Source organism: Grampus griseus, assembly GCF_964374135.1.
Source record: "Grampus griseus genome assembly, chromosome: 15".
In the NCBI taxonomy this organism is placed as follows: domain Eukaryota; kingdom Metazoa; phylum Chordata; class Mammalia; order Artiodactyla; family Delphinidae; genus Grampus; species Grampus griseus.
In genome coordinates, this window is record NC_139009.1 from 73,450,836 (window position 1) to 73,475,241 (window position 24,406).

The 24,406-nt window shown below is 41.4% G+C and overlaps 1 protein-coding gene across 1 annotated transcript in view; it reads right to left on the reverse strand.

Moving 5' to 3' along the window:
• Positions 1-683: 683 nt before the first annotated feature.
• SUCLG1 (succinate-CoA ligase GDP/ADP-forming subunit alpha) overlaps positions 684-24,406 on the reverse strand; it is a 35,198-nt gene continuing 11,475 nt past the window's right edge. The window contains exons 3-9 of the mRNA XM_082672594.1: positions 21,072-21,188; positions 17,317-17,529; positions 17,124-17,181; positions 10,751-10,834; positions 8,333-8,484; positions 2,392-2,580; positions 684-930 (exon numbers count right to left, since the gene is read on the reverse strand). Coding sequence (XP_082528720.1) covers positions 904-930; positions 2,392-2,580; positions 8,333-8,484; positions 10,751-10,834; positions 17,124-17,181; positions 17,317-17,529; positions 21,072-21,188 — 840 coding nt within the window. The 3' untranslated portion in view covers positions 684-903. The remainder of the gene's footprint in view (positions 931-2,391; positions 2,581-8,332; positions 8,485-10,750; positions 10,835-17,123; positions 17,182-17,316; positions 17,530-21,071; positions 21,189-24,406) is intronic.

The window sequence follows — 24,406 nt, forward strand, 5'->3', positions numbered from 1 at the left end:
ATATTTTTTGAAGCTCTTGTTTCTTCCAGGGCAGTTACACAATGTGAGAATATTTTGTCTCTCCACTGGAATTGTTTCCTGTTAACAAGCTCCCTTTTAAACAAAAGGATGGATAATAGGTCTCCTGCTTTCTTGCAGTGAATGGCTTAAACCTCAAACAAAGAAATGGAGGCTCTGGGTGGGGAAGGGCAGAGCCCTCCGCAGAACCACAGAAAAACAAAGCATCGTTGAAGACCTTCCATTTCCCAATTAGGCAAAAACTGAAACATGGATGAGCTCCTGCCTAAATCCTAGTGATGGTGATGATGATGATAATGGTGGCACTGACAACGATTAGTTTGCCTTATCACGTGCCAAGGACTTAATATATTTATCTCGAATCTTCAAAACTATCCTACAAGATGGGGACGATTCTATGTATACATGAGAAAAATGTAACTCAAAGAGATGTAAAATCACTCTGATAAAAGCCCAACTGAAATGTTTACACCCATTCTCTCAAAAGTTTTAGTTACAATGTCCCCTACAGAGCCCACTGAAACACACATATATGCACACGCATGTGCACACACGCTCGTGCACACACACACACTTGTGCACAAACACACACACACACCCTCCATTTCTCCCACTCCCCCCCAGCCCCACGGTGGAATAATAAAAAGCCTCCAAAACCATTTTCAAATCAAGTGGTAGATTTATTGGCTGTCTCTGTTATTCAGTGAGGTTAAAACGTCTCAGCGTAGGACACTCTAAACCTCGCTTTGGCTTCCCGTTGTGCTGCAAGACCAGCAACAGGAGCGCGGGTGGACAGTCAGTGGATGACAGAAGCAAACGGCCGCCGGCTCACATTGCTACAGTGATTCGTCCATAGGTTTAGGGAACATTTCGTTTGTTTTTCTTTCATAGCATCTTCCTCTTTTCAAACTCCTTCAGGAACAGGAGAGAGGGAGAAGAGAGAGGGGATTAAAGATTAAAAATCCAAATTACATTCACGGTCAAAATGATTCTTAAAACGTCTTGTTTTTAGGATCCAATGAGCAACCAAAAATTATAGAAGTAAAATACCAGGATGAGGTTACTGAACACAAAATGACAGTTTTCAAATGAGCGCGTGTCAGTCTGAATTTCACTAAGCTAGATGCGGAGCTTCAACTTTGTCTCCTAAACGCGGGGGCTGCAAGGCTTTGAATTACTCTTGTTTTCTATGGCAGTGTTATCATTAGGAGCTGACAGACCTGACTGTGCTTATCCAAACCTTTAACGCTACACGTGACACACACCAGCCCTTTTAATAAAACAATGGATTTGTTTAGTTTTTCAGAGAATAAAACTGAACACAGATTCAGTTCAGATTTAAACCAAACGTCAAGAACCTCAGAAATATATGAAAAGGAAACAATACTGAAAACCACATTTCTCTAGATTGTAACCATTAGAATGCAGCAAAATGTGTAGGTGCCTGCTGCCACCTACTGGAGTAAAATGGTAACACATGTCTCTGATGTGAATTCAAACATTTATTTGCTTTTTCTCTTCCTTCCCCTCTTTTAAACAAAATTCTTCACACACTCCCTAACCACCCAGATTTCTTTTAAACACTATGGCACACTGTGTCACATTCCACAAGACAAGATCATGCAGGGAGTCAATAAAACAAGGAGTTAATTTTATTATCCCTAAGACAATGCCAAAGAAGATTATGCCAAAACATTGTTCCCTCCTGGGAAGACAATCGGGGCCTGTTTTCAGCATGTGCAAAAAGTTTTGTTTTTTGTGGGTTTTTTTTGTAAAGTCCATAATCATCAAAAAAGTAAAGAGAGAGAGAGAGAGAGAGCCTTAAATGATCACTCAAAGAGATAGGCCAAAAATCACTGCAAAGAGATTATGGAAGACACCAACTAAAATCTGAAAACCCCCAGCCTCTTTAGATCTCCCTCCATCCTGACTCCCAGTTTTCATTTCTTCTTAGTCGGTCTTTAACCTCTCTCCTTGGGAAAAAAACCTATGGAGTTAGCATAGCTATATCCCAAAGGCCCTCGATGGAAAAAAACAAAACACAAGGCAATTCTCTGCACAACCCCCAAAATGGAATTCAGGACACTTACGGACTCTGAAACGCTTTTTTGTATATCATACCTTACTACCCACAAAAGAGCAAATCTAGATGTTTGAAGAATAAAGTTTTTGAATCAGAACACTATTCCTTGTCATGCCCGATTAGAACATTAGGACCAAAAGGTGGAGTTGCTAGAGACTGTTAAGCTGCACACCGGAAAGAAAGAAACAGGAGAGACCCAGAAGAAAACACCATGGTTTCCAGGCACCCTGTGTGGCCTCCCACTTTAAGGCCAGTAACTTCCGAGCACTCAGGCCACTGTTCCAGCTCACCTTGTATATGGTGGTTCCCAGCTGTGCAGGGGACATGCTGACCACAACTCCCGCACTCTGCAGGGCTGCGATCTTCTCTTTAGCTCCACCTTTTCCTCCAGCAATAATTGCCCCCGCGTGACCCATTCTTCTGCCGGGAGGAGCAGTTAAACCAGCAATGAAGGACACCACAGGCTTGGCCTTGGGACCCTGGAAAATGGGATTTTAGACACTCTGATGAAGAAGTTGATTGAAACTGGACCTCCGACTCATGACTCTGCCAGAAAATGGCAAATGGCTGGGGCCCTTCACTCATCTTCAATAAGAAAACAACACGGGCTTCCCCGGTGGCGCAGTGGTTGAGAGTCCGCCTGCCGATGCAGGGGACGCGGGTTTGTGCCCCGGTCCGGGAAGATCCCACATGCCGTGGAGCGGCTGGGCCCATGAGCCATGGCCGCTGAGCCTGCGCGTCCGGAGCCTGTGCTCCGCAACGGGAGAGGCCACAGCAGTGAGAGGCCCGTGTACAGAAAATAATAAATAAATAAAATAAAAAAAGAAAACAACACAAATATTGAGCTATGACTGAAACCACTGCATTCTCCTTTGAGATGACTTGACTCTTCCTACAAACTCAAAAAAACAATCCTGAAGCAAAACTGTTACCTGTTAAGATATTAAACTTCAAATTCACCCCCACAAGCTGTTTTACAAATACATATGTCACTCTTTCGTTTGAAAAACAAAAAAGCACACTTGAAAATACATAAGTTATGTGATTTGTGATAACGAATTAAGACACAGATCAGGTTGTTTTAGTTCAACATAACTCTGTCTTAATGCTTTTGCATTAAATCTACTGCAAATATGTTAGTTTGGCTGAAGTACAAGAGAAAATCTGGCCTCACACACATATGTACTTGGAAAAGGGAGAAGTATTTTAATATCTGTCAGATAACAGGATATTCCTTGGCACTACACAAACCTCTTCAAATGGTAACCTGAAACCACAGTCCTTTGTTACCTCAAAATTCATTCATCATTCTGGATCTTTTGCCTACAATGATTTTGTAACATCCATTGGTCAGAAGGAAAATACAGATTCACTGAGTTATGTAGCTCTTCCAAGTGCTGATACACTTCCTCATTCAACATCATCAAATCACTCTTCAGTATCACCGCCAATCTCCTTAGAAAAGTCTTTAGTAGGGTGAAGTTCATGGTGGCAGAAACAAGTTTTCCAAAAATATACATTTGCAAGTTCAAACTTTATCACTGTCAACGAATACGAGCAGTTGTTTTCCTTGACACAGCAGGATTGCTTTGTTCATTTTTGAGAAAAGATCCGCCAAATAAATACCAAGGTCTGAACAACCAGTCTGCCTGCCAGACATTCTTTCAAATAAAACGTGTTGCATGAAAAAAGCAGCTAGTTCAGCTCACAACTCAACTGGCAAAGTGCTTTACTTCCCACTTCATCACAAAATACTGACTCCAGGGTCGAGACTTAATAAAATTAATAATTCTTACTGCTTCATTAAGGACATTCTTAAAGGAAACTGGCTTTTTTTAAAGTGCAAGTGCATGGCAGCGCAAGGTCACTGGCACAGTTCGCTTGGGCTAAGCTGACTCGCGTGAAGGCACCAGCACGCCAGGCTCCGCGTGTCTGACGCTCTTTACTCCAGTCCTGCCCCCACCATTCCTCCCTGCTCTTTACCCTCCAGGAATGCCAGACGGCTCTGCCTCTGGGCCCCTCTCTGCTGAGAAAGTTCTCCATCCTCCTTGGATACCTGGCAAATTCTGACTTAATTTTTAAGGCCTGGCTCAAGCCCCTTCTTCACCCCTAAGCTCTCCAACTCCCCCCCCCCCGCTCTCTCCACAAGTGCTGGTTAGCTGCTCATCTCCTGTTCAGAGACTCTGCTGTGCCTCTGACACATTTCTGCCGTTACCCACAGCACACTGGCTGTAGCTTATTCCCCACGTGCTCCCCTCCTAAACCATGAATCTCTGAACGCCGGGACTACGTTTTCACTTATTTCTGTATGCCCAGCATCTACCATAGTAGAGAACTGAGATGAAAAGACTCTGTAAGTCATTTACTTATTCACTTGTAGGCTCTGCAAAGGATGTGAGCACCTGGTATTCGAGTGGCGCCAGTTTCCACTGGATCCCTCTGTCCCTATCCTCAAATGGTGGGAATATTACACTAGAAAGAAACAAGATTAGGATGAACCTAGAATGTCAAACAAATGTACACTCTGTCCTATTGACGAAGAAGAGTCACTTGAGATTTTCTAAGGAGCGTAAACTAGAATTGAAAAGACTATGAAAAAGCGTAGTCTGGGGCTTCCCTGGTGGCGCAGTGGTTGAGAGTCCACCTGCCAATGCAGGGGACATGGGTTCATGCCCCGGTCCGGGAAGATCCCACATGCCGCGGAGCGGCTGGGCCTGTGAGCCATGGCCGCTGAGCCTGCGCGTCCGGAGCCTGTGCTCCGCAACGGGAGAGGCCACAACAGTGAGAGGCCCACGTACCAGAAAAAAAAAAAAAAGTGTAGTCTGAGAACAGGATACAGAAATGAGAAGCGTGGAAGCCTAAAAACAGGAAGACAAGTTAGGATGGCATGACTAGAGTCCAAGCAGATGCCCCGGACTGTGGACTCTTGTCCTTGAGCCCAGCAACCTGACTCCTGACCCCTCACAGCGTAAAGCAGAAGTCAGGCAGACCTGGGTAGGAACCTCAGCCCTGGCTGGTTTGCTGTGTGCCTGCCATCGGCAAGCTGCCAGTTTCCTTACTCATAAAAGGACAAAAACATCTAATCCGAGGGTCAAGATTAAACAACACCACTCCTGCAAATAATTACTGTCATCATGATGATAATAATAGTAGTTGTAGCAGGAGGCGACATTACTGAGTGTTCGCTCTGCGTCAGTTACTGTGCTAAGTGCTGAATATGTCACCTGAAATGTTCAAGCTAGAATCTCGTACACAGTAGGCCCTCAATAAAACTTAGTTCCATGAGACCAACCAGGAATAGGAATACATGTGCCAAATGAAACAAAATGTAAAGCTTAGTTTTTCCCACTAAATTCTAAGCTACTCAAGCTATTCATGTATTCGATATACGTTTTTAAATTACGGTGTACAGTTGGCCCTCCATACCCACAGGGTCTGCATCAGAGAATAGAAAATGTATGTGGGAAAAAGATTCCAGAAAGTTCCAAAAAGTAAAACTTAAACCTACCATGCTAGCAACTATTAACGAAGCATTTACACTCTATTAGGTATTATAAGTAATCTAGAGACAAAGTATATGAGAGGATGTATGTAGCTTATATGCAAACACTATGCCATTTTATGTAAGGCACTGAGCATGCATGGATTTCTGCAGGGGTACTGGAACCAAACCCATGCAGATACCAAGGGATGACTGTAATGTCATATAACCTAAACTTTTTTTTGTAAAAAGAAGTCAGTTTTTACCTAAATTTTAAACTTCACAAACTTTCTGAGCTCAAGAGACTCTAATAACATTTTACTCCCATCTCCTAACAATTTACTTTATTCTTTCACTATTTGCCATTTACTGGTTCCTAACATGCCAGAGGACTGCGCTGGGCACCAAGTACACCAGCTCCTTGCTCTCCATAATACAGTCTAGAGTGACAGTCAGGTATTAACTAAGCACGCCTTGCAGAAGGAACAAGCAAAGGCAAGTGAGGATGAAAACAACCGGCACATCAGATGGGACACGGATCTGAAAAGGAGGGTCAGGGTGGTGTGTGAGGGGCTGGAATACCATGCTAAGTCTGCCCTTTGTCCTACATGGATGGCAATAAGCAGGCTGGCGGGGGGGTGGGGGTGGGGGGTGGGGAGGTGGAGGGAAAGAGGAGCAGAGATATCAGGAAAAAAATTACCGAAGTGGTCCAGGTGAGATAAGATGAGAGCCTGCACCAGAGCAGAGGGACTAATTACAGATGACAATGCTCTCAATCTCCACAAACTGCTAAGATCTCAGAGACAGATCTCGGTAACTGAGTGGAAGCAAGAGCTGAGGGAGAAATAAAAGACGGTTCTGGGGTTTCCCTGGTGGCGCAGTGGTTGAGAATGTGCCTGCCAATGCAGGGGACACGGGTTCGAGCCCTGGTCCGGGAAGATCCCACATGCCGCGGAGCAACTAAGCCCGTGCACCACAACTACCGAGCCTGCACTCTAGAGCCCGTGAGCCACAACTACTGAGCCCGTGTGCCGCAACTATTTAGCCTGCGCTCTAGAGCCCGTGCTCCCAACAAGAGAAGCCACTGCAATGAGAAGCCTGCGCACCGCAACGAAGAGTAGCCCCCGCTCGCCACAACCAGAGAAAAGCCCGCGTGCAGCAACGAAGACCCAACCAGCCAAAAATAAAATAAAATACATAAATTTATTAAAAAAAAAAAAACACGATGGTTCTGAGGTTTCTGCCTTGGGAACTGCATGAAGTGTGATGCTGATTATATGCAACGACCATTCGCACTTAGGGAACAGGCACTATCTGGGGAAGAATAAAGATGAGAAGAGCCAGGAGGATGAATGGAGGCCCTGGTGACTAGCGCGAGAGCAACGCCAGGGTGGACAGCAGATCCGACAGCAGCAGCGAACAGCTGCTTACTAAGAGTGCTTACCACGTGCCCAGGGCAGCTCTCCTCTATGTTACTGAGCCATAACATAAGAGTCCTACAAGGATGCTGGGAGCAAGACACTACTGTATCCCTATTTTGCCAATGAGGAAACTGAGGCACAGTGAAGTTAAGGAACATGCCCAAGGTCACACAGTTTCTAAGTGGCAGACAGAAGCCAAACTGCTGAGGATCAGGGAGTGAATAAAAAGGAAAAAAGAAAAAGTAAGAGATCCAGAGAGTAACGGGAACTTTTAAAATTACCACAGAAGAAAATCAAGTAGACTCAAAATAGCCCTTGAAAATTCCTTCAATTACATATGCATCACTCTGTATACACTACCCTACAGGTGATATTATCGGTTCCTTTAACTCTCCGTTACTCATTATTTTTCAGCGGCATTTAATTTTGATGCATTCACTCTCAATCTCTTTTACAAGCGTAGACACAAGTTATCTCCCGCCCTCCTGCGCGGCCTCCTGAAGATGCATCTTCACTCATTCGTCAGTGTCAGGAACATCCTGGAAACCATGTGAATGCTCTCCCCAGGTCTTTGCCGCAGTGGTCCAGAGCACACGTTCACTGACTGGGGGCTGGCAGGCACCAGGCTGCTTCCGTCGTTACTGTGCCCTCTCTCTTTCTCTTCCCACCACCCTCCTTCACCCCAGGCACAGAGCTTAATTCCCTTAAGTTACGTGAAATTATGATACAACGCCACACTATTCTTTTTCATTCGAAGGGAGAGGCAACAAGGAAAGCCTTCATAGGACATAGTTAATAAAGCTTTTCTACTTGACCTTTGAAGCGAAGTGCTACTCTACAAGGATAGACTGAAGCTAGAGGGAGGCAAGCTCCTGGAAAAGGGTATAAAGGACAGGTTCTTTAGAAGGTCAGCCTTGACAGAGAAAGAACACACATCCCCTGAGATGAGGAGAAAGGACACCAATGACAGGTGAAAATGGAAATACGCAGGTCAAATGACAGCTTTCAGGCTGATGGCCTGGAAGTTCTCCCTTCAGCAGGAGGCCAACTGACCTACCATGAAGTGTGAGGAGATGCCTGGGGGGAGGATTCATTCGAGAAGCAGAGAACAGGCCCCAGGGGAAACGGGGAGGAGAATCCACCCAGAAAGGGTCCCAAGTTCCCTGAGTGGCCAGTACTCCAGGTGCAGCTCAACAAGGTTTAACTTTATCTTTCACGTTTGCTTAAAAAATTTATCTTTGAAAAAAAACAAAATAACTTCTGAAACAAACCGGTGATATTATTCAAGGGCAAAGAGCTATATATATTTTTTTCCAAACCCAAACTTACTGAATTATGCTGCCTCAAAAATTCTGCAGCATTTTCTTCTGCATTACCACCAATTTCGCCAATCAATATGATACCTTCCGTGGCTGGATCGTTCAGAAAGATTTCAAGGCAGTCAGTAAAATCTGTTCCATTGAAAGGATCACCTCCAATGCCTGGAAAAGTCAAAGAATATCACCAGCTGAAAACTGGATGAATCATATAATTCAGGTCAGGAAATGCTGTTTTACCTGGTTTCTTATTTTGCCTACCCCTTTCTTACCAATATTTTTAAATGTGTCATCACTCTTGCATTTAACATTTAAAAATCACAAAATGCTACATTTATTTCTGCTTATAATATCACATGAATGCTAAACGGTGGTGGTGGGTTCCTGTTAGTCACAAAAACAGCCCTCTTTTTGTTTAACTCCTTATCAAGACTCCTCCCTCCCACAAAATTATTCCTAGATAGTTCTTTAAAAATGAGCATTCTATATAGTTTCCCTAATTAGGAGAACTTTACTTCTGAAAACACATTAGCTTTTTCAGGGACATGAATTACTGTTTTCTATGTTATAACTTTTAACTTTGTTGGCTTCTGGTGAGTAGTTCATTATCAGTACCTTGTATATAACAGACGATAAATTCTGAAATTAAAAATAATCTGGATTAGCTAATCTGGCGTGTGTGTCTGTCTGTGTGTGTCTGCGTGTTAACATTACCTTCACTGTGGTAGTTCGCTGTGATTTGTTATTTTCACATGAACCGCAAACTTTACTACCATATTGGAGACTTAATACCACATTGGAAATAAATATTGGACATTTGTATTTCTTCTACAGTAAAAAAAAAAAAAAATGAACATTTAAGAAAATGTGTATTGGTGAGAATATCTTCTCTGATTAAACACTTAACCCATTTCTTTGCACAAAGTAACTCTTTCATGAGGGACATTGCACAGGAACCACTTGCAAGTTAAGACACAAGTCCCAGTGAGGGGAGGGGGGGGTGTCTTGATCCCTCTTACCTCTGACCCAAAGTGAGAGATGACAAGAGACCACACACAGAGGCTCCACTATAGGCACATGGCTTTTTAGCACAAGTACTTGGACTCCAGGCAATATTCCCTACAGACTGGCTGACACTCTTAAATTTTTAAGTTATAAAAATGTATTTTATAATAGATAAATACGCAGGACTGGCTCCCTACTCTTCAACACACCACTCAAGAATGAAACTGAGGAAGAGAAGCGGCATCCACTGAGTGCCAGCCACGTGTCATGTCCTGTGCCTTAGCACACGTCAGGCCCGCCATTTCCTCATCCCTCCAAACTCTCTGTGACATGGCAATTATTACTCTTCGTTCACAAATTAAAAACAGAGGCTACAGAAGACAGAACTGCCAACTCTATTTCAAAATCTTTTCTTATTTTCCATCACGCTATCTTGTATCATAGATTGTGCTTCTGCGCATAGAAAAGCTAAATTAATGTTTCATAGTGATTTTACGAATTTGAGTCTTTTTTTTTTTTTTGCGGTACGCGGGCCTCTCACTGCTGTGGCCTCTCCCGTTGCGGAGCACAGGCTCCGGACGCGCAGGCTCAGCGGCCATGGCTCACGGGCCCAGCCGCTCCGTGGCATGTGGGACCCTCCCGGACCGGGGCACGAACCCGTGTCCCCTGCATCGGCAGGCGGACTCTGAATCACTGCGCCACCAGGGAAGCCCACGAATTTGAGTCTTAATAAAAATACTACAGGGTTATATTTTATAATTTTTTATCATAAAATGCTGCCTTTGATAAGCCTCTAAAAGATATTCTAAAAGTTTGAAGGAATATTTATAAAATGAGAACTTCGCCTGGCTTTTGGCAACAAATACCAAGATTATTTCAAAATGTAAAAATTTTTTTATATTTGTAAGCGGGAGGCAGTATGATGTGGCAAAGAGAGAGGTTCCAGGGAGCTCAACCCTCCTCCACCAATAACGCTGCCACAGGACCACATGCCAGCTCAGCGGTGCCTCGGGGGGTTGCCTTAAGAGTGAGATAACGATTGGCAGAGAATTCAGTGACTGTGAAGCACTGAGTGACAGCTGGTAATGATAACAAAATGCGAATTACAGTAATGAAAGTCCTATTTTGAAGGACCCTTTCTTCCCAGCAAGCTAAGTAACAGCTGTTTTCAAGGCCCAAGGCTCTCCAGGAGACACACGTCCCAGGATGTTTGTTCTGAAGCTCGGAAATCAAATCCCAGACCATGAATCTTGAAAATATAACAGTCAGCTTCACGTATAAGCAAATTAAATTCAAGATCACAACATCTTTTTAATAAAATGGCATCAAAATCTCTCACAAATAATCAAATCAATAATTATCATTATACTTATTCAGGGAAGATAGTGAACCCCAATAAAATGAGTTTAGCAAAAAAATCCCTCACCAATGCACAAAGACTGCCCCAACCCAACTTGTGTTGTTTGATGAACTGCTTCATAAGTCAGGGTGCCAGATCTGGACACGATACCTTAAAGAAAGAGAATTCAATAATATTAGGTTGTGTTCATATGACTATCATACAGTAAAATAAATTACAAACACAGGTATCTATAAAACCCATTTTACAATTTGTCAACCAAATAAACGATAACATCAGGTCATGAAATAAGAAGAAAAGACCTAAATTATAGCAGGGAGATTTTAAAAGTTATATAGAGAAGAAAGTGTGTTATTAGTTAGGGTTGTTTTATGACCATAAAAGCAGTTAAGAGAGACCTAAAGTCTTCCACGTAAAACGACTGCAGACATGCAGTAAAATGGAACAATAAACCTATAAAAAGGTCCATAAAGAAAAAAAAAGAAGGCATAAGTTTCAAGTATTAATCTTTGGCTAATAACCCTGATTTAGGAAAATAAATTCATAGTTAGGCTTGCTGTCTCCTGACCACACAGATTCCTCAAGACAGAGCCCTGTTCTCCTACGCTGGTTCGGTAAGAGACTGCCAATGCTGTTGGAGATTCTGCAGTGACTGTCTTTCTTGCTGGACTGGAACCTCCAGGGGGTCAGTAAACAAGACTGTTTTCCCTACACCTGCGTTCCCAGTATCCAGCACAGTTCAGGCACAGAAGGAGCTCAGTAAATATGTACCAAATGGGTCAATACTGAAAATCAATGGAGAACAACCACCCTCTCAAACAAAATCTAATTCCAAGAGTTTTAAGACCATTCACTAACTGGATCCTATTTCACGACAAATGACAACCACTAACACCAACCCCCATCTGTCTCATCCGTCAGTTTTTCCCTATTCTTAGAGCTTTCTTTCTATCTACATTCTCTCTTCTTAACACAGTCTCTCCTCTGTGGGACCTTTCATAACTGAGAAGGTTAGGTAGGTCATGCCTACGTACATATGCATTTGATGCATTTAGCTTTTAAGTAAAGTACAATCAGTAACTTAATTGTATATCTTTGTGTGAATTACCTAGTCTCCTTTCCACTCCTGATTCTTATGAATAGAATTATGATTGATTAATTGATTTTTATGATAGAATTATGTTCTTGTTCAGGCAACACCCTAGATTACTGGGCAGTACAACTGTTCTATTTATTCTAGTCTTTTAATGGATCAGTATAATAGTGAACAGTAGCACAAGGATTTTGTAATTCTTTTAAGGGGCTTTCATCTAATTATATAAATGATACATAATTTATATAAATGCAAACTGCATACATTTAAGGTAATGAAAGCAATGTTTTTAGGGTAAATTACTCCTGCCATCCTTAAAATACATATATAGTAAAAGAGACTATCACTTAAAAATATCTATCATAGGGCTTCCCTGGTGGCGCAGTTGAGAGTCCGCCTGCCAATGCAGGGGACACGGGTTCGTGCCCCGGTCCGGGAAGATCCCACATGCCGCGGAGTGGCTGGGCCCGTGAGCCATGGCCGCTGGGCCTGCGCGTCCGGAGCCTGTGCTCTGCAACGGGAGAGGCCACAACAGTGAGAGGCCCATGTACCGCAAAAAAAAAAAAATCTATCATAAGGATACTTCTGCTTCCAAAAACAGGGGTATTTTCCTGTATTTTTCCTGCTAAGTACAAGTAAAAACCCTGGACATCATATATAAAACAAATATAAGAAATCTCTGATGGGCTTCCCTGGTGGCGCAGTGGTTGAGAGTCTGCCTGCCGATGCAGGGGACGCGGGTTTGTGCCTCGGTCCGGGAAGATCCCACGTGCCGCAGAGTGGCTGGGCCCGTGAGCCATGGCTGCTGAGCCTGCACGTCCGGAGCCTGTGCTCCGCAAAGGGATAGGCCACAATGGTGAGAGGCCCGCGTACCACAAAAAAAAAAAAAAAAAAAAAAAAGAAATCTCTGAAAGATGGAGAGAAGACAGAGTCACTAGGGACCTCAAGACTCAAGCAGTGACACAATGGTGAACAAACCACAAAGAGGATAAATCCAAAGAAATTCCCACCAAAACTCCTAATAAATAAACTTCAGAAAACACAAAGACAAAAAAAAAAAAATCTTGAAAGCAGCAAGAGAAAAGTAACACCTTACCTAAACAGGAAAAACAACTCAAATGACATCAGCTTTCTCATCAGAACCCATGGAAGCAAGAAGTGGAACAACATTTTTTAAGTGCTAAAAGAACTGTCAACCCTAAATCCTATACCCAGTGAAATTATCCTTTAAGGATGAAGGAGAAATAAAGACATTCTCAGATGAGGGAAAAATAATCTGTCACCAACAGTTCCATCATAAAAGAATGGCTAATGGAAATTCTCTAGAAAGAAGGTAAATGATACCAAGAAGGAAGAACACAGCAATAAGCAAAACATGGATAGATAGAAAGACTTTCTCTTGAGTGTCCTAAAAGGAAGAAATAAAACTGTCCCTATTTGTAGATAACATGTTTGTCTACAAAGAAGATGCTAAGGAATCTACCAAGAAAACCCATTAGATTACAGCAACGTTGCAAGATACAAGATAAACAAAAATCAATTGTATTTCTATACATTAGCCATGAGCACATGGACACCAAAATTAAAATACAATAAAATTTACAATTGCTTTCTTAAAAAAAAGAAATAGGTGTAAATCTAACAAAACATATACAGGACTTATATGCTAAAAACTACAAAATGCTTGTGAAAGAAATCAAAGACAATCTAAATAAATGAAAATATACTGCATTCATGGATTGAAATAGTCAACATGTCTATTCCCCCCAGATTGACATAAAGATTTAACACAATTCCCATCAAAATCCCAGCAACAGTTTCTGTAGATAGAGACAAGATCATCTTAAAAATTATATGAAGTAAAGGAACTAGAAGAACTAAAATAATTTAAAAAAGAATAAAGTGCAAGGAAGTGATCTACCTAAAATTTCAAGACTTATCTCTTAGCTATAGTATCAAGATTGTGTGGTACTGGTGAAATCCAGAAATAGACCAACACAAATATGCCAACTGTTTTTCTGACAAAAATGCAAAAGCAACTCAATGGAAGAAAGATGATCTTTTCAATAAATGGTGCTGAAGCAACTGAACACAAGTAGACGAAAAAGAACTTTGATCTACGTCTCACACCTAGAAAAATTAACTGAAATTGGATCATGGGATTTAAATGTAAAACTACAAAACTTTCAGGAACAAGAAAGGTATTTAAGGCTAGGCAAAGACTTATTAGACTTGAGGTCCAAAGCATACTTCACAGGAGAAAAAAATTAGTAAGTTAGACTTCATCAAAATGAAAAACTCTTGCTCTCCAAAAGATCCTGTTAAGAGCATGAATACAGAGTGGGAGAAAATATTTGTAAGCCACATATCCAACAATGTGCTAGTATCTAGAGTATATAAAGAACTCTCAAAACTCAACAGTAAAAAAGCAAACAACCCAATTAGACCATGGGCAAAAAAACATGAAGAAACACTTCACTGAAGAAGATATACAGATGACGGACAAGCACCTGAAAAGACGTTCAATATCATTAGCCGTCAGGGGAATGTAAATTAAAACTATTACAATGAGATATCACTGTACACTTATCAGAATGGCTAACATAAAAAACTGTGATACTACCAATGCTGGCAAGGATGCAGAAAAACCGGATCACACATACGTTGGTGACGGAAATGTAAAATGGGTAACAATTTGGCAATTTCTTTAAAAACATGCAACTATCATCCAACCTAGCAACTGCCCTGCTGGGCATTCATCCCAAAGAAACGAAGACTTGGATTATATAAAAACGAGTACACAAATGTTTATAGCAGCCTTACTTGTAACAGCCCCAAACTGGAAACAATCCCAATGTCTTTCAACAGATGAATCATTAAACACACTATGGCATATTCGTACCCTGGAATACTACTCAGTAATAAAAATGAATGAACTACTGACACAACAATCTGGTGAATCTCCAGAGAATTGTACCGAGTGTAAACAGCCAATCCCAAAACGCTACATACTACCTGATATTATTTATACAGCACTCCTGAAATTTAAAATTTTAGAAATGGAGAATTATTAGTTTCCAAGGATTAAGAAGGGAGTGGGAGTAGGAGGGAAGTGGGTGTATCTATAAAAGGGCAAGATGAGGGATCCCTGGAGTGATGGAAAAATTCCTTATGTCTGTATCAATGTCAATATACTAGATGTGACATTGCATTATAGTTTTGCAAGATGTTACCATTGGGGGACACTGGATAAAGGGTACACAGAAATCTGTCTGTATTATTTCTTACAATTACATGTGAATTTACAATTATCTGAATATAAAAAGTTTAATTAAAATAAAATTTTTAAAAAGGATGTAGAAGTCAAGCATGTCACATGTGGTTGAGAGTAAAAAAACGTCTAACATAAGTGAAAAAAATATTGTATAGTTAAATATCTATTTGGAATTCAATCTCTCTTCAATAACATTCAATTAGCTGTTATACAGTTTCATTAGCTATCATTAACACAAACGAGAAAGCCACTATACTATTGTACTGCTGTCATATTACATTACATCCCATTCAGAAATACCCAAGGGACTGAAAAATCCTTCCTTTCCCTAAACTCTTAGCTTAAGGACTGGAAGTCAATGAGGCTTCTGAGAACATTAGTACTAGTATCAAAATAGGAATAGTTAGTACAAAAAATTATCTTTTCTCCTTCACCTCCTTGAAAATCTTGTAGTGTCATATATTTTCTTTTAGGTGAATTTTTTTCTAAATCCTCTGAATTAAAGGCAGTCTCCCAGAGGACTTCCTCATCAATGTGCTACGGCCATCTGGAGAACCAAGGTCTAAAGGACTTCCCTGAACTTTTCTTACTTGTTTTTGAGGTTCATGGGCACCTTAGAAAGCAGGGTAGTGATCAGAAAGGCAACTCAGTACAGGACACACCTTATTCCATGCTCACCTAAGTCTACAGTAGTAGCCATTCCAAGCAGACTGCAGAGTGTAAAGAGTATTCAAATATGTGCAAAAGCATCAGTGGCTATGTGGATCAGGCCCCGACTAGAAATCAGATGGCCTATGGAACTCCCTGCATCCTCCCTCGTAAGAGAACTTGGTAAGTTCTCGACTGGCAGCACGGCTGACAGCTCTAAGAGCCATTAGTAATAAAGAAAAATCATGACCATTAACCCAGTCCTGTAAACTACACAACTGACATTTACTGACTATGTTTAACTATTCTTACTTAGTATTTACAGTCACGGTTTATAGATAAAGTACTGTAAACTCTATTACGGTGGAGAAACAGTATAGCTTAGTGAGAGTTAGGTGTGAAGAGTCTAAAAACCGCCATAATGGGCTAATTCTGAAACGTTAATTTGGTTATTTCCTTGAGGAACTAAACAAGTAGCAGTACAATTTTCCCAAAACATTTTGAGAAAGCCCATAATATCCACTGAGGCAAAGTAATTCTGACAGGACACAGAAAGACTAACAATAAAAATATTCACAGCATGTGTATCTGACAAAGAACTTAAGAGCCGGAATATTTACAGCACCCCCTATAATCAACAATTATATAAAAATTATATAAAAAAGACTACCCAATAAAAAATAATGTGTAAAACACTTGAACAGATATTTCACAACAGAAGATTTATAAATGGCCAATGAGGACATGACATCATTAGTCATGGGGGAAACTCAAAACCATAATGAGACATCATTTTACTCCCGGTAGAATGGCTAAAATTACAGACTAACAGTACTAAATGTCTGTGAAGATGTGGAGTGACTGGAACATTCATACACCGAGGGTGAGGGTCAAGAACGCACAGTCACTTTACAGAACTATTTGGCAACTTCTTAAAAAGTTGAACATGCTTTGACTCTATGACTTAGCAATTCCATTCGTAGGCATTTAACCCAAGAGAAATACCCACAAAAAGACCTGTACACAAAAGTTCACCTTAAATTTATTCATAATGAATCAAACCTGAAAACGACAGAAACATTTGTCAGTAGGAGAATGGACAAATTGTGGTATTCAATAAAATATTACTTACCGATAAAATAAACTATTGATACACGCAAACACATGGAAGAATCCATAGTGTGCTGAGCAGGAAAAGAATCTTTAAAAAAACCCCAAAAACATCTTCACTGATTCTAGAGAATTAGAGTTTCTCAAGCATCAATTCAGGACATAGAATCAATTCACTATAAAACTTCCCTGGTAAATTCTCTTAAAGTTGAATTAATTAAAATGAATTTGATTTGCAGAGTCAAATTCTCTTTGTGAGTTTTGAGCTCAGGGCAAGGAATTTTGTTTTTAATCTATAAGAAATATATACTCACCAATTCTTCCTTTCTTGTGAATATGGCCAGGCATGATGCCAATTTTGCATTCTCCAGGCTGAAGGAAAGTAATTCATGGTTTCAGAAAAGTGAAAAAAAAATTGTAACTTCCTAGGTCATACACACAAATATACTTGGACTGATTCAAAGCTAGTTAGCCTTCAGAGGGCTTATTTTTGTTTTGTACACTCACATTGATAACTCCAGGGCAGTTTGGACCAATCAGCCTGGTCTTTTCCTGGCGCAGCAGTTTGTGCTTGACCCGCACCATGTCCTGCTGTGGGATACCTTCAGTGATGCACACGACCAAGGACACTTCCGCCTCGATAGCTTCATTAATGGCAGCAGCAGCAAAAGGAGGAGGGACATAAATGACAGATGCTGTTGCTCCGGTCTGTTCTTTGGCCTGAAACATTAACCACGAAGCACTTTATTATTGGTTAAGTCAGAAACATTGTAAAAGAAATTCAATACCATGATTTTAATGATGTCTTGGGGTCAGGAAAGGACATCACCAGGAGACATCGGATGTCTTCATTCTTCCCATTAACAAGTTCACTTTGCTGTCAGAAAACAGCAGAGTAAGCACGGCCTCCTTTCTGCCCCCTTGGGAAACCCTTCTGCATTGAAAGTTTCTGTGACCTCCCATTCCCTCAGGTGACAGCATGTCAGTACACCTGCAAGCACTGCCTGATTTGCATCTGTGTCCCCTCATTCCTGGGCCATGTTTATTTCTGTTGTTCTACAAGGCACTTACCACCTGTTCAGTACCAAAGACCCTGCACCTCCCCAGGAGAAAAGGACTGGTGAGCCCCAAGCTCCAGAACCCAGCTCTCAACCATCTGTTTAAAAATACATCCCACTTAATAAATAATATCAAGAGGCAGCAAAATGAAGTGGTTTTTTTCCTAGCTGTCAATTTTTACTCTAAATGCATGCTGATTAGAAATAAACTAAAATACACACGCATAAATGGCCACGAAATAAGAATGGGTCAAATAAGGTTAGTCTACTCTACATCACCCCGCACGATGCAAAGCACTGAAAGACCATCAATTTGACCACGCTTCTCTCTCAGTGGTTTCTACATACTCTCTACATGTATCAATACACATGTAGCCTTCTATCCACCTCCACGGTAGCCACGTCTCTTCTCCTGAAAGGAAGCTCCTTGAAGACAGAGACTGTCAGTGATCTCTGGCTCTCCAAGAGTGGCAGCATCTATTCCGTGAGAGGCCCTGAGAGAGACTCTATACAGGCCTCGGATAAGGCTTCACCACAACCCTGCATGCTTAGCATCCCCAGCTACAAATCAAGATGCTGAGGCCAAGAAATATTAAATAACTTGCACAAGGTCACATAGCTAGGAAGTGGTACAGGCAAGATTCAACAATAAGTATATCTGATTCCAAAGCGTCAGTTCTTTTCAGCTACAGCAGGCTGCCTCCCTATAAATGTGAAAATGTAACTTAACCAAGATGCAAATCAAAACTTTTTAGAAGGCTGTGCCATGGGATTCATAATGGATGCAAAAACCAAGTTACGGAACACACAGGTACAACTAGAAGGGACAGAAGTAAAAGACAGTGTCTTTGAGAATCATCCCCAAATGACTCCCCATGTTCCCAGCAACTTAGGGGCTTTCTCTACAGCACCCCGAATAAAAATAGGTATCTTGACAGCGACAGAAGAACAAGTCAAAGGATGCTGACTTGACAGGGGTTAAAAATAATTCAAAACAATGTTTTTAAAAACTATGTTCAAGATGATAACAGAGAAGTGGGAACCAAAGGAAAAGAGCTAGGTTGGAACCAAGTGTAGGTATTTTATGGAAAATATCAATATATCCCATGGGTGCCTACCCCTTAAGGCTACAAACACTTTCAGCAGCTGGACTGTGACAACAGGGTCTGTGCTGGCAAATAATACTGTATGAAAGGTGTCCGTCCTACTCACTCAGAAAGCTCTTTGAAAGAGCAGAATGGGTGAGAGAGAGTATCTGTCAAAGAACTTACATTATATTCCAAATGTCATATCTATTTGTATCAAAATTAATAATAAATGAATTGCTTAGCAATGAAAACTGTTTTCAAAAGAAAGCAAAAACAGCTCATGACAAAAGAAATCTGCCTAGAGAGATTTTTTTCTAAAAATGCAAATCAAAAAAAAAAAACTAAATGATTATTCTACAGAATATACGATTTTTTTTACTCTTTAAAATACAATACACTCAAAACACACATACACGTATACAGTACACCCTATTTTCAAGTTTAAAGTAAAGTGAAAATTCCAAATTTGAATATTTGTTTTTTTCTACATTTTAGGATTAAGAATACAAATTAACTTCAATTAGAAGTTAGGGGCTTCTCTGGTGGCGCAGTGGTTGAGAGTCCACCTGCCGATGCAGGGGACACGGGTTCGTGCCCCGGTCCGGGAAGATCCCACATGCCACGGAGCGGCTGGGCCCGTGAGCCATGGCCGCTGAGCCTGCGTGTCCGGAGCCTGCGCTCCGCAACAGGAGAGGCCACAACAGTGAGAGGCCCGTGTACCGCAAAAAAAAAAAAAAGAAGTTAGTATTCCATAAAGAGAGTACATCTATAAATGTGTACTGTAAAAAGTGCAATTCTTTAAAACATGCCTGAGAAGTATGTTTATAAAGAGGAGGGGTACATTTTTTAACATCAATACATCAATCCCAAGTACTAAGTTTATTTCCTTGATTTTTTAAATTAAACAGCCAAGAATTTGTACTATGGTTTCTTTTATAATACTACTAGTATTGTACAAATTCATTTAAGTGTAGAAAGAGAATGAAAGAATACACATTGAGCTTAAATTAGCTCTCTATAAAAGCAAAACCTGAGAAATGGAAAACACTATATAAAACAACTTTACATACTTTTATATCATCTGAAATTTTACAATAAGCAATTAGCTTTGTAGCGAAGAATTAAAGTTTAGTTTAAAATCAATTTAAAAAGTATTAAGAAATCAGCAAATTGGGGAAGAGACTAGAACTCTGTGATTTGTCCATCAGACTCTACAGTCAGGTTTCTCCACACAGGAACACCATACACTACTTACTTACTCTGAGCCAGGCTAAGTCTGCCACTTATCGGTCATGACACTATGTGCAGGACCCTCAACCTGTCTGCTCCTGTCAGCAGCTGGACTGTGACAACAGGGTCTGTGCTGGCAAATAATACTGCATGAAAGGTATCCATCCTACTCACTCAGAAAGCTCTTTGTAAGAGCATCCTTGTCTTTAAAATGGGGATGATAACAGCACCTACCTCGGGCTTGTGGTTCGGCCTGAATGAGGCCATGAATATGAAGCACCTGGCACAGTGCCTTGGCAAAGCACCCACTCGAAGTGTTAGGGTAGGGGGTGGATGCTGACATGTGCACTTCTAACACCCCAGAAGAAGAAATGGGAAGGAAGGAAAATAAGCCAAACAGAAGCCAAGCCACAGCACTTCTTCCCTAAAGAGCCGATATATACCTACAGACAAAAATGACCCGGGGGGCTTCCCTGGTGGCGCAGTGGTTGAGAGTCCGCCTGCCGGTGCAGGGGACACGGGTTCGTGCCCTGGTCTGGGAGGATCCCACATGCCGCGGAGCGGCTGGGCCCGTGAGCCATGGCCGCTGAGCCTGCGCGTCCGGAGCCTGTGCTCCGCAGCGGGAGAGGCCACAGCAGTGAGAGGCCCGCGTACCGCAAAATAAATAAATAAATAAAAATGACCCAGGCTGCGGAGAAAACATCCTGAGCCTACCTGACTAAAGTGAACACACTGGTTTTTACCGCGATTCAAATTCCTCTAGGTTACTAGAATTTTAAAAAGCAACTGACTCTCCCCAAAGGGGCACAATTAAGATCTTGAACCAAGGCGTACTAGCTCTTCCCCTGCTTTTCTTTTCTTGCCAAACTCAGGTGCCATTAGTTACCTCCTTCACAGTACTGAAGACCGGTAAGCCCAGATGCGTCGTGCCTCCTTTCCCTGGAGTGGTTCCTCCAACTAATTTGGTGCCGTATTCCAATGCCTGCTGGCTATGAAAGGTGCCCTGAGGGGAAAAAGCGAAAGACTAATGAGAAAAGGCAGGCTGGGGAGCCTAAAGGCAATCTTCAGCAACTTGGAAAAGAAAAACAAATAGGTTAAGTATTTCCCAGCAAACAGCCGTGACACATATCCAAGCATTCTCATCACCTTATTGAACACAGCTTTCACCCTTGAAGCAAAGCGGGCCTCTGCGGGGCCAAAATCACTGTTTTTTTTAAGGGGGGGGGGTCTCTTTTCCCTGTTTCCAAATTTGGCTGATGATCAAAAACCCCCTGGTGTTTAACCTGAAAAGAACACCTCTTTTTCACTGTTCCTCGACTCCTGGTGTCCTCACATCCCTCTTCTACTCAGTGTAAAATCCATGGCCAGTCACTACAGTCACACACCACCTTGGCTCTCTCTCACTTCAATTTACACATCTGGCAAAATCACAATCTTGGTTAAATCCAATTCTCCACCTACTCTGAGACTGCACATGCGCCACTAAACAGTAGCTGGAGGAAAAATAAAATAAAACCATGCTAACTGGTCTCACTTTAAATTAATGATCCCAAACCTTAAGTGAGCCTTTAACGCTGCCCAGCCAGCATCCTGGATGTCCCTATCCATTTACTCTCCCACCTCCACCTCGGCACTACTGACACTCTGGACACACTGATTCCCTGTTATGAGAGGCTGTCCTGTGATTTGTACAATGTTTACCTCTACTCAGTAGATGCCAGTACAATGCCCTCCTCCCTACCCCACTCAGCTGTGATGACCAAAAACACCTCCAGGGATTGAAAGATTCTTTTTGACTAAGCTTCTGGCGCTCCGCCTCCTTTTTTTTCCTCTTCTCTTTCTTCCCCTTCCTAGACTTCTCTTTTTCATTTAAATGTGTGCCCTTGGTGAGTTTACCCCTTATCATGGCAATAAGTATCACCCATATGGTGACCTCTCCCAAACACACAGACACACACACCTCCCAGATACCTAGCCGAGACCTTTGCCTTGAACTCCATGCTCACACTGCCAACTGCCTACCTGACATCTCCACTTGGAGAACCAGTAGGCATCCCAAACTTAATGTGCCCAAAACCGAGTTCCTGATCACTCCCCACCATGGTTTACCCCATCTCAATTAATGAGAACTCCACTCCTAACAGATGTTCAGACCAAAACTACTGAAGTCATTCTTGATTTCTCTCTTCCTCTTATATCTCAAATCAGGATACATTAGTCAATCTTACTGCCCTGCCTTCAGAACGCAACCGACAACATCTCACCCCTTCTACTGCTACCGTCTTGGTCTAAGTCACCATCAACTCTTGACAGAGTACTGCCCTTGCTCCCTTTCAACCTATTCTCAACACGGCAGCCAGACTGATCCTGTTACATGTCACTTCTCTGATCAAACTCTGCAATAGTTTTCCGTCTCATTCACAGCAAAAGCAAAAGCAAAAGCATCACACTGGCCACCAAGTCAGTATTCAAGCTGCCTCCTCACATCAGAACCCCTCAACTGCCCAACCTCGCTTCACCCACTGTTCTCCCATCACTCATCCTACTCCAGTCCTGCCTGGCCTCACTGTCCCCTCTGGCTGGAACACCCTTCCCCTAGACATCCACTTGACTCACCCCCAAAGCTCCTTTAGAACTTGACTCAGAGGTCAGGCTTCCCCTGAGCACCCACCCCAACTGCCACCACAACCCCACACACATACAGACACCTCCTTTCTCTGGTTTAGTTTTTCCACAGCACTTATACTTTCTAACGTACCACATAATTTACTCATTGATTTTGTTTCTCTCCCCCGCCACTCCATGAAGGCAATGATTTCTATCTACTTTGTTCACTGAGAGATGGCACCTAAAGCAACACATTCCATACAGTAGGCACTCAATAAGTAGTTGTTGAAAACTGAGTGGATCTATGCGGTCATTCTACAGGGACCAGAAAATGATGACTCACTACTCAAGTTCTATTTCTTAATTCAACGTCTTCATCTTTCAAAACAGGAAACTTAGTCCCGAGCATGTTAACTGACTTATCTTAAGTCAGTGATGGAGTTTTGGAAAGGACCTCAGACCAGTGCTCTCTCTTTAGAGAAATGCCATTCAAAGTGTCATCTGTATACGCTAACGGTCTACAGTGAGATAAACACAAAACGAAAAAAGAATGGCAAAAATAATAAAGAAAAATCTAATAAAGAAAACAAAAATAAGTGAGAATGTTTGCAGACTTTTATAGCAATATAATATTCCTATGACTTTTACAGTATTTTGTAAAAAATATTCATCTGCATTAGATTAGTGATAAAGCAAAGACACACCCAAACTGGTCTTTCATTCCAGATAGTTAGAGAAGCACTACCCTAGACTACCACACTGTTACATAAATTCCAATGGACAAATTTTTAGTCCTAATGTAGTGCTAAACAGGGATAACATTTCCCGTTAATAAGCTTCTTTCCCGTAATTTTCCCATTATCACCATCCAGTGCAGAGTTAAGAATAGTAATAGCTTTTAGCAGCTCATAACAGCCAGTTCAAGAAATACCACCCACTGGAAATCTGCATTTTTGGGATTTGCTCTGAAATACAAATATTCCTCACTCATATGTGGAACAATGTGTACACTGAAAAAAAAAAGAACTAATGAGACAAAACGCAGATTCTCTACAGAGATAAACTCTAAATTTCAGACCTCATCGTTACGTCTATAAACAGAAACTTAAAACCAACAAATCTTAAGGCTCCCAATTACTCTAAAAAAAAAAGTGAATGAGAAACAGTGTATTTGCCGGTAACTCAGAGACACTGAAACCAACCCTGGATTTCAATATGTAGGCAAATCATTATCTAATTTATGAATCAAAGACAGTTCCAAATAGTGCTTATAGCATGGACAATGGTTCTTAAAAAAAAGGTCAGAGGTTAAAATGTTGCAGGATTGTATAAAGCTTAGTAAACAGAAAAACAAAATCATACATAATAAACTTAGGTAGAGAATTTGGGTTAATCAAACATTTGATTATATGCTAATAAAATTAACATCTATCCAAAAAGGGACTAAATATGATTTTAATTGGCAGAGGAATGATAAAGTGTACTTCATATCTTAGATGAGCATCAACTTTCTTTAGAATGTATATATGTGGAAATGATATTCATAAAACATACGGCTATCAGAATAAGTAAACCAATTTTACCTATGAACAAAATTTCTAAGTTTGGGGTGTT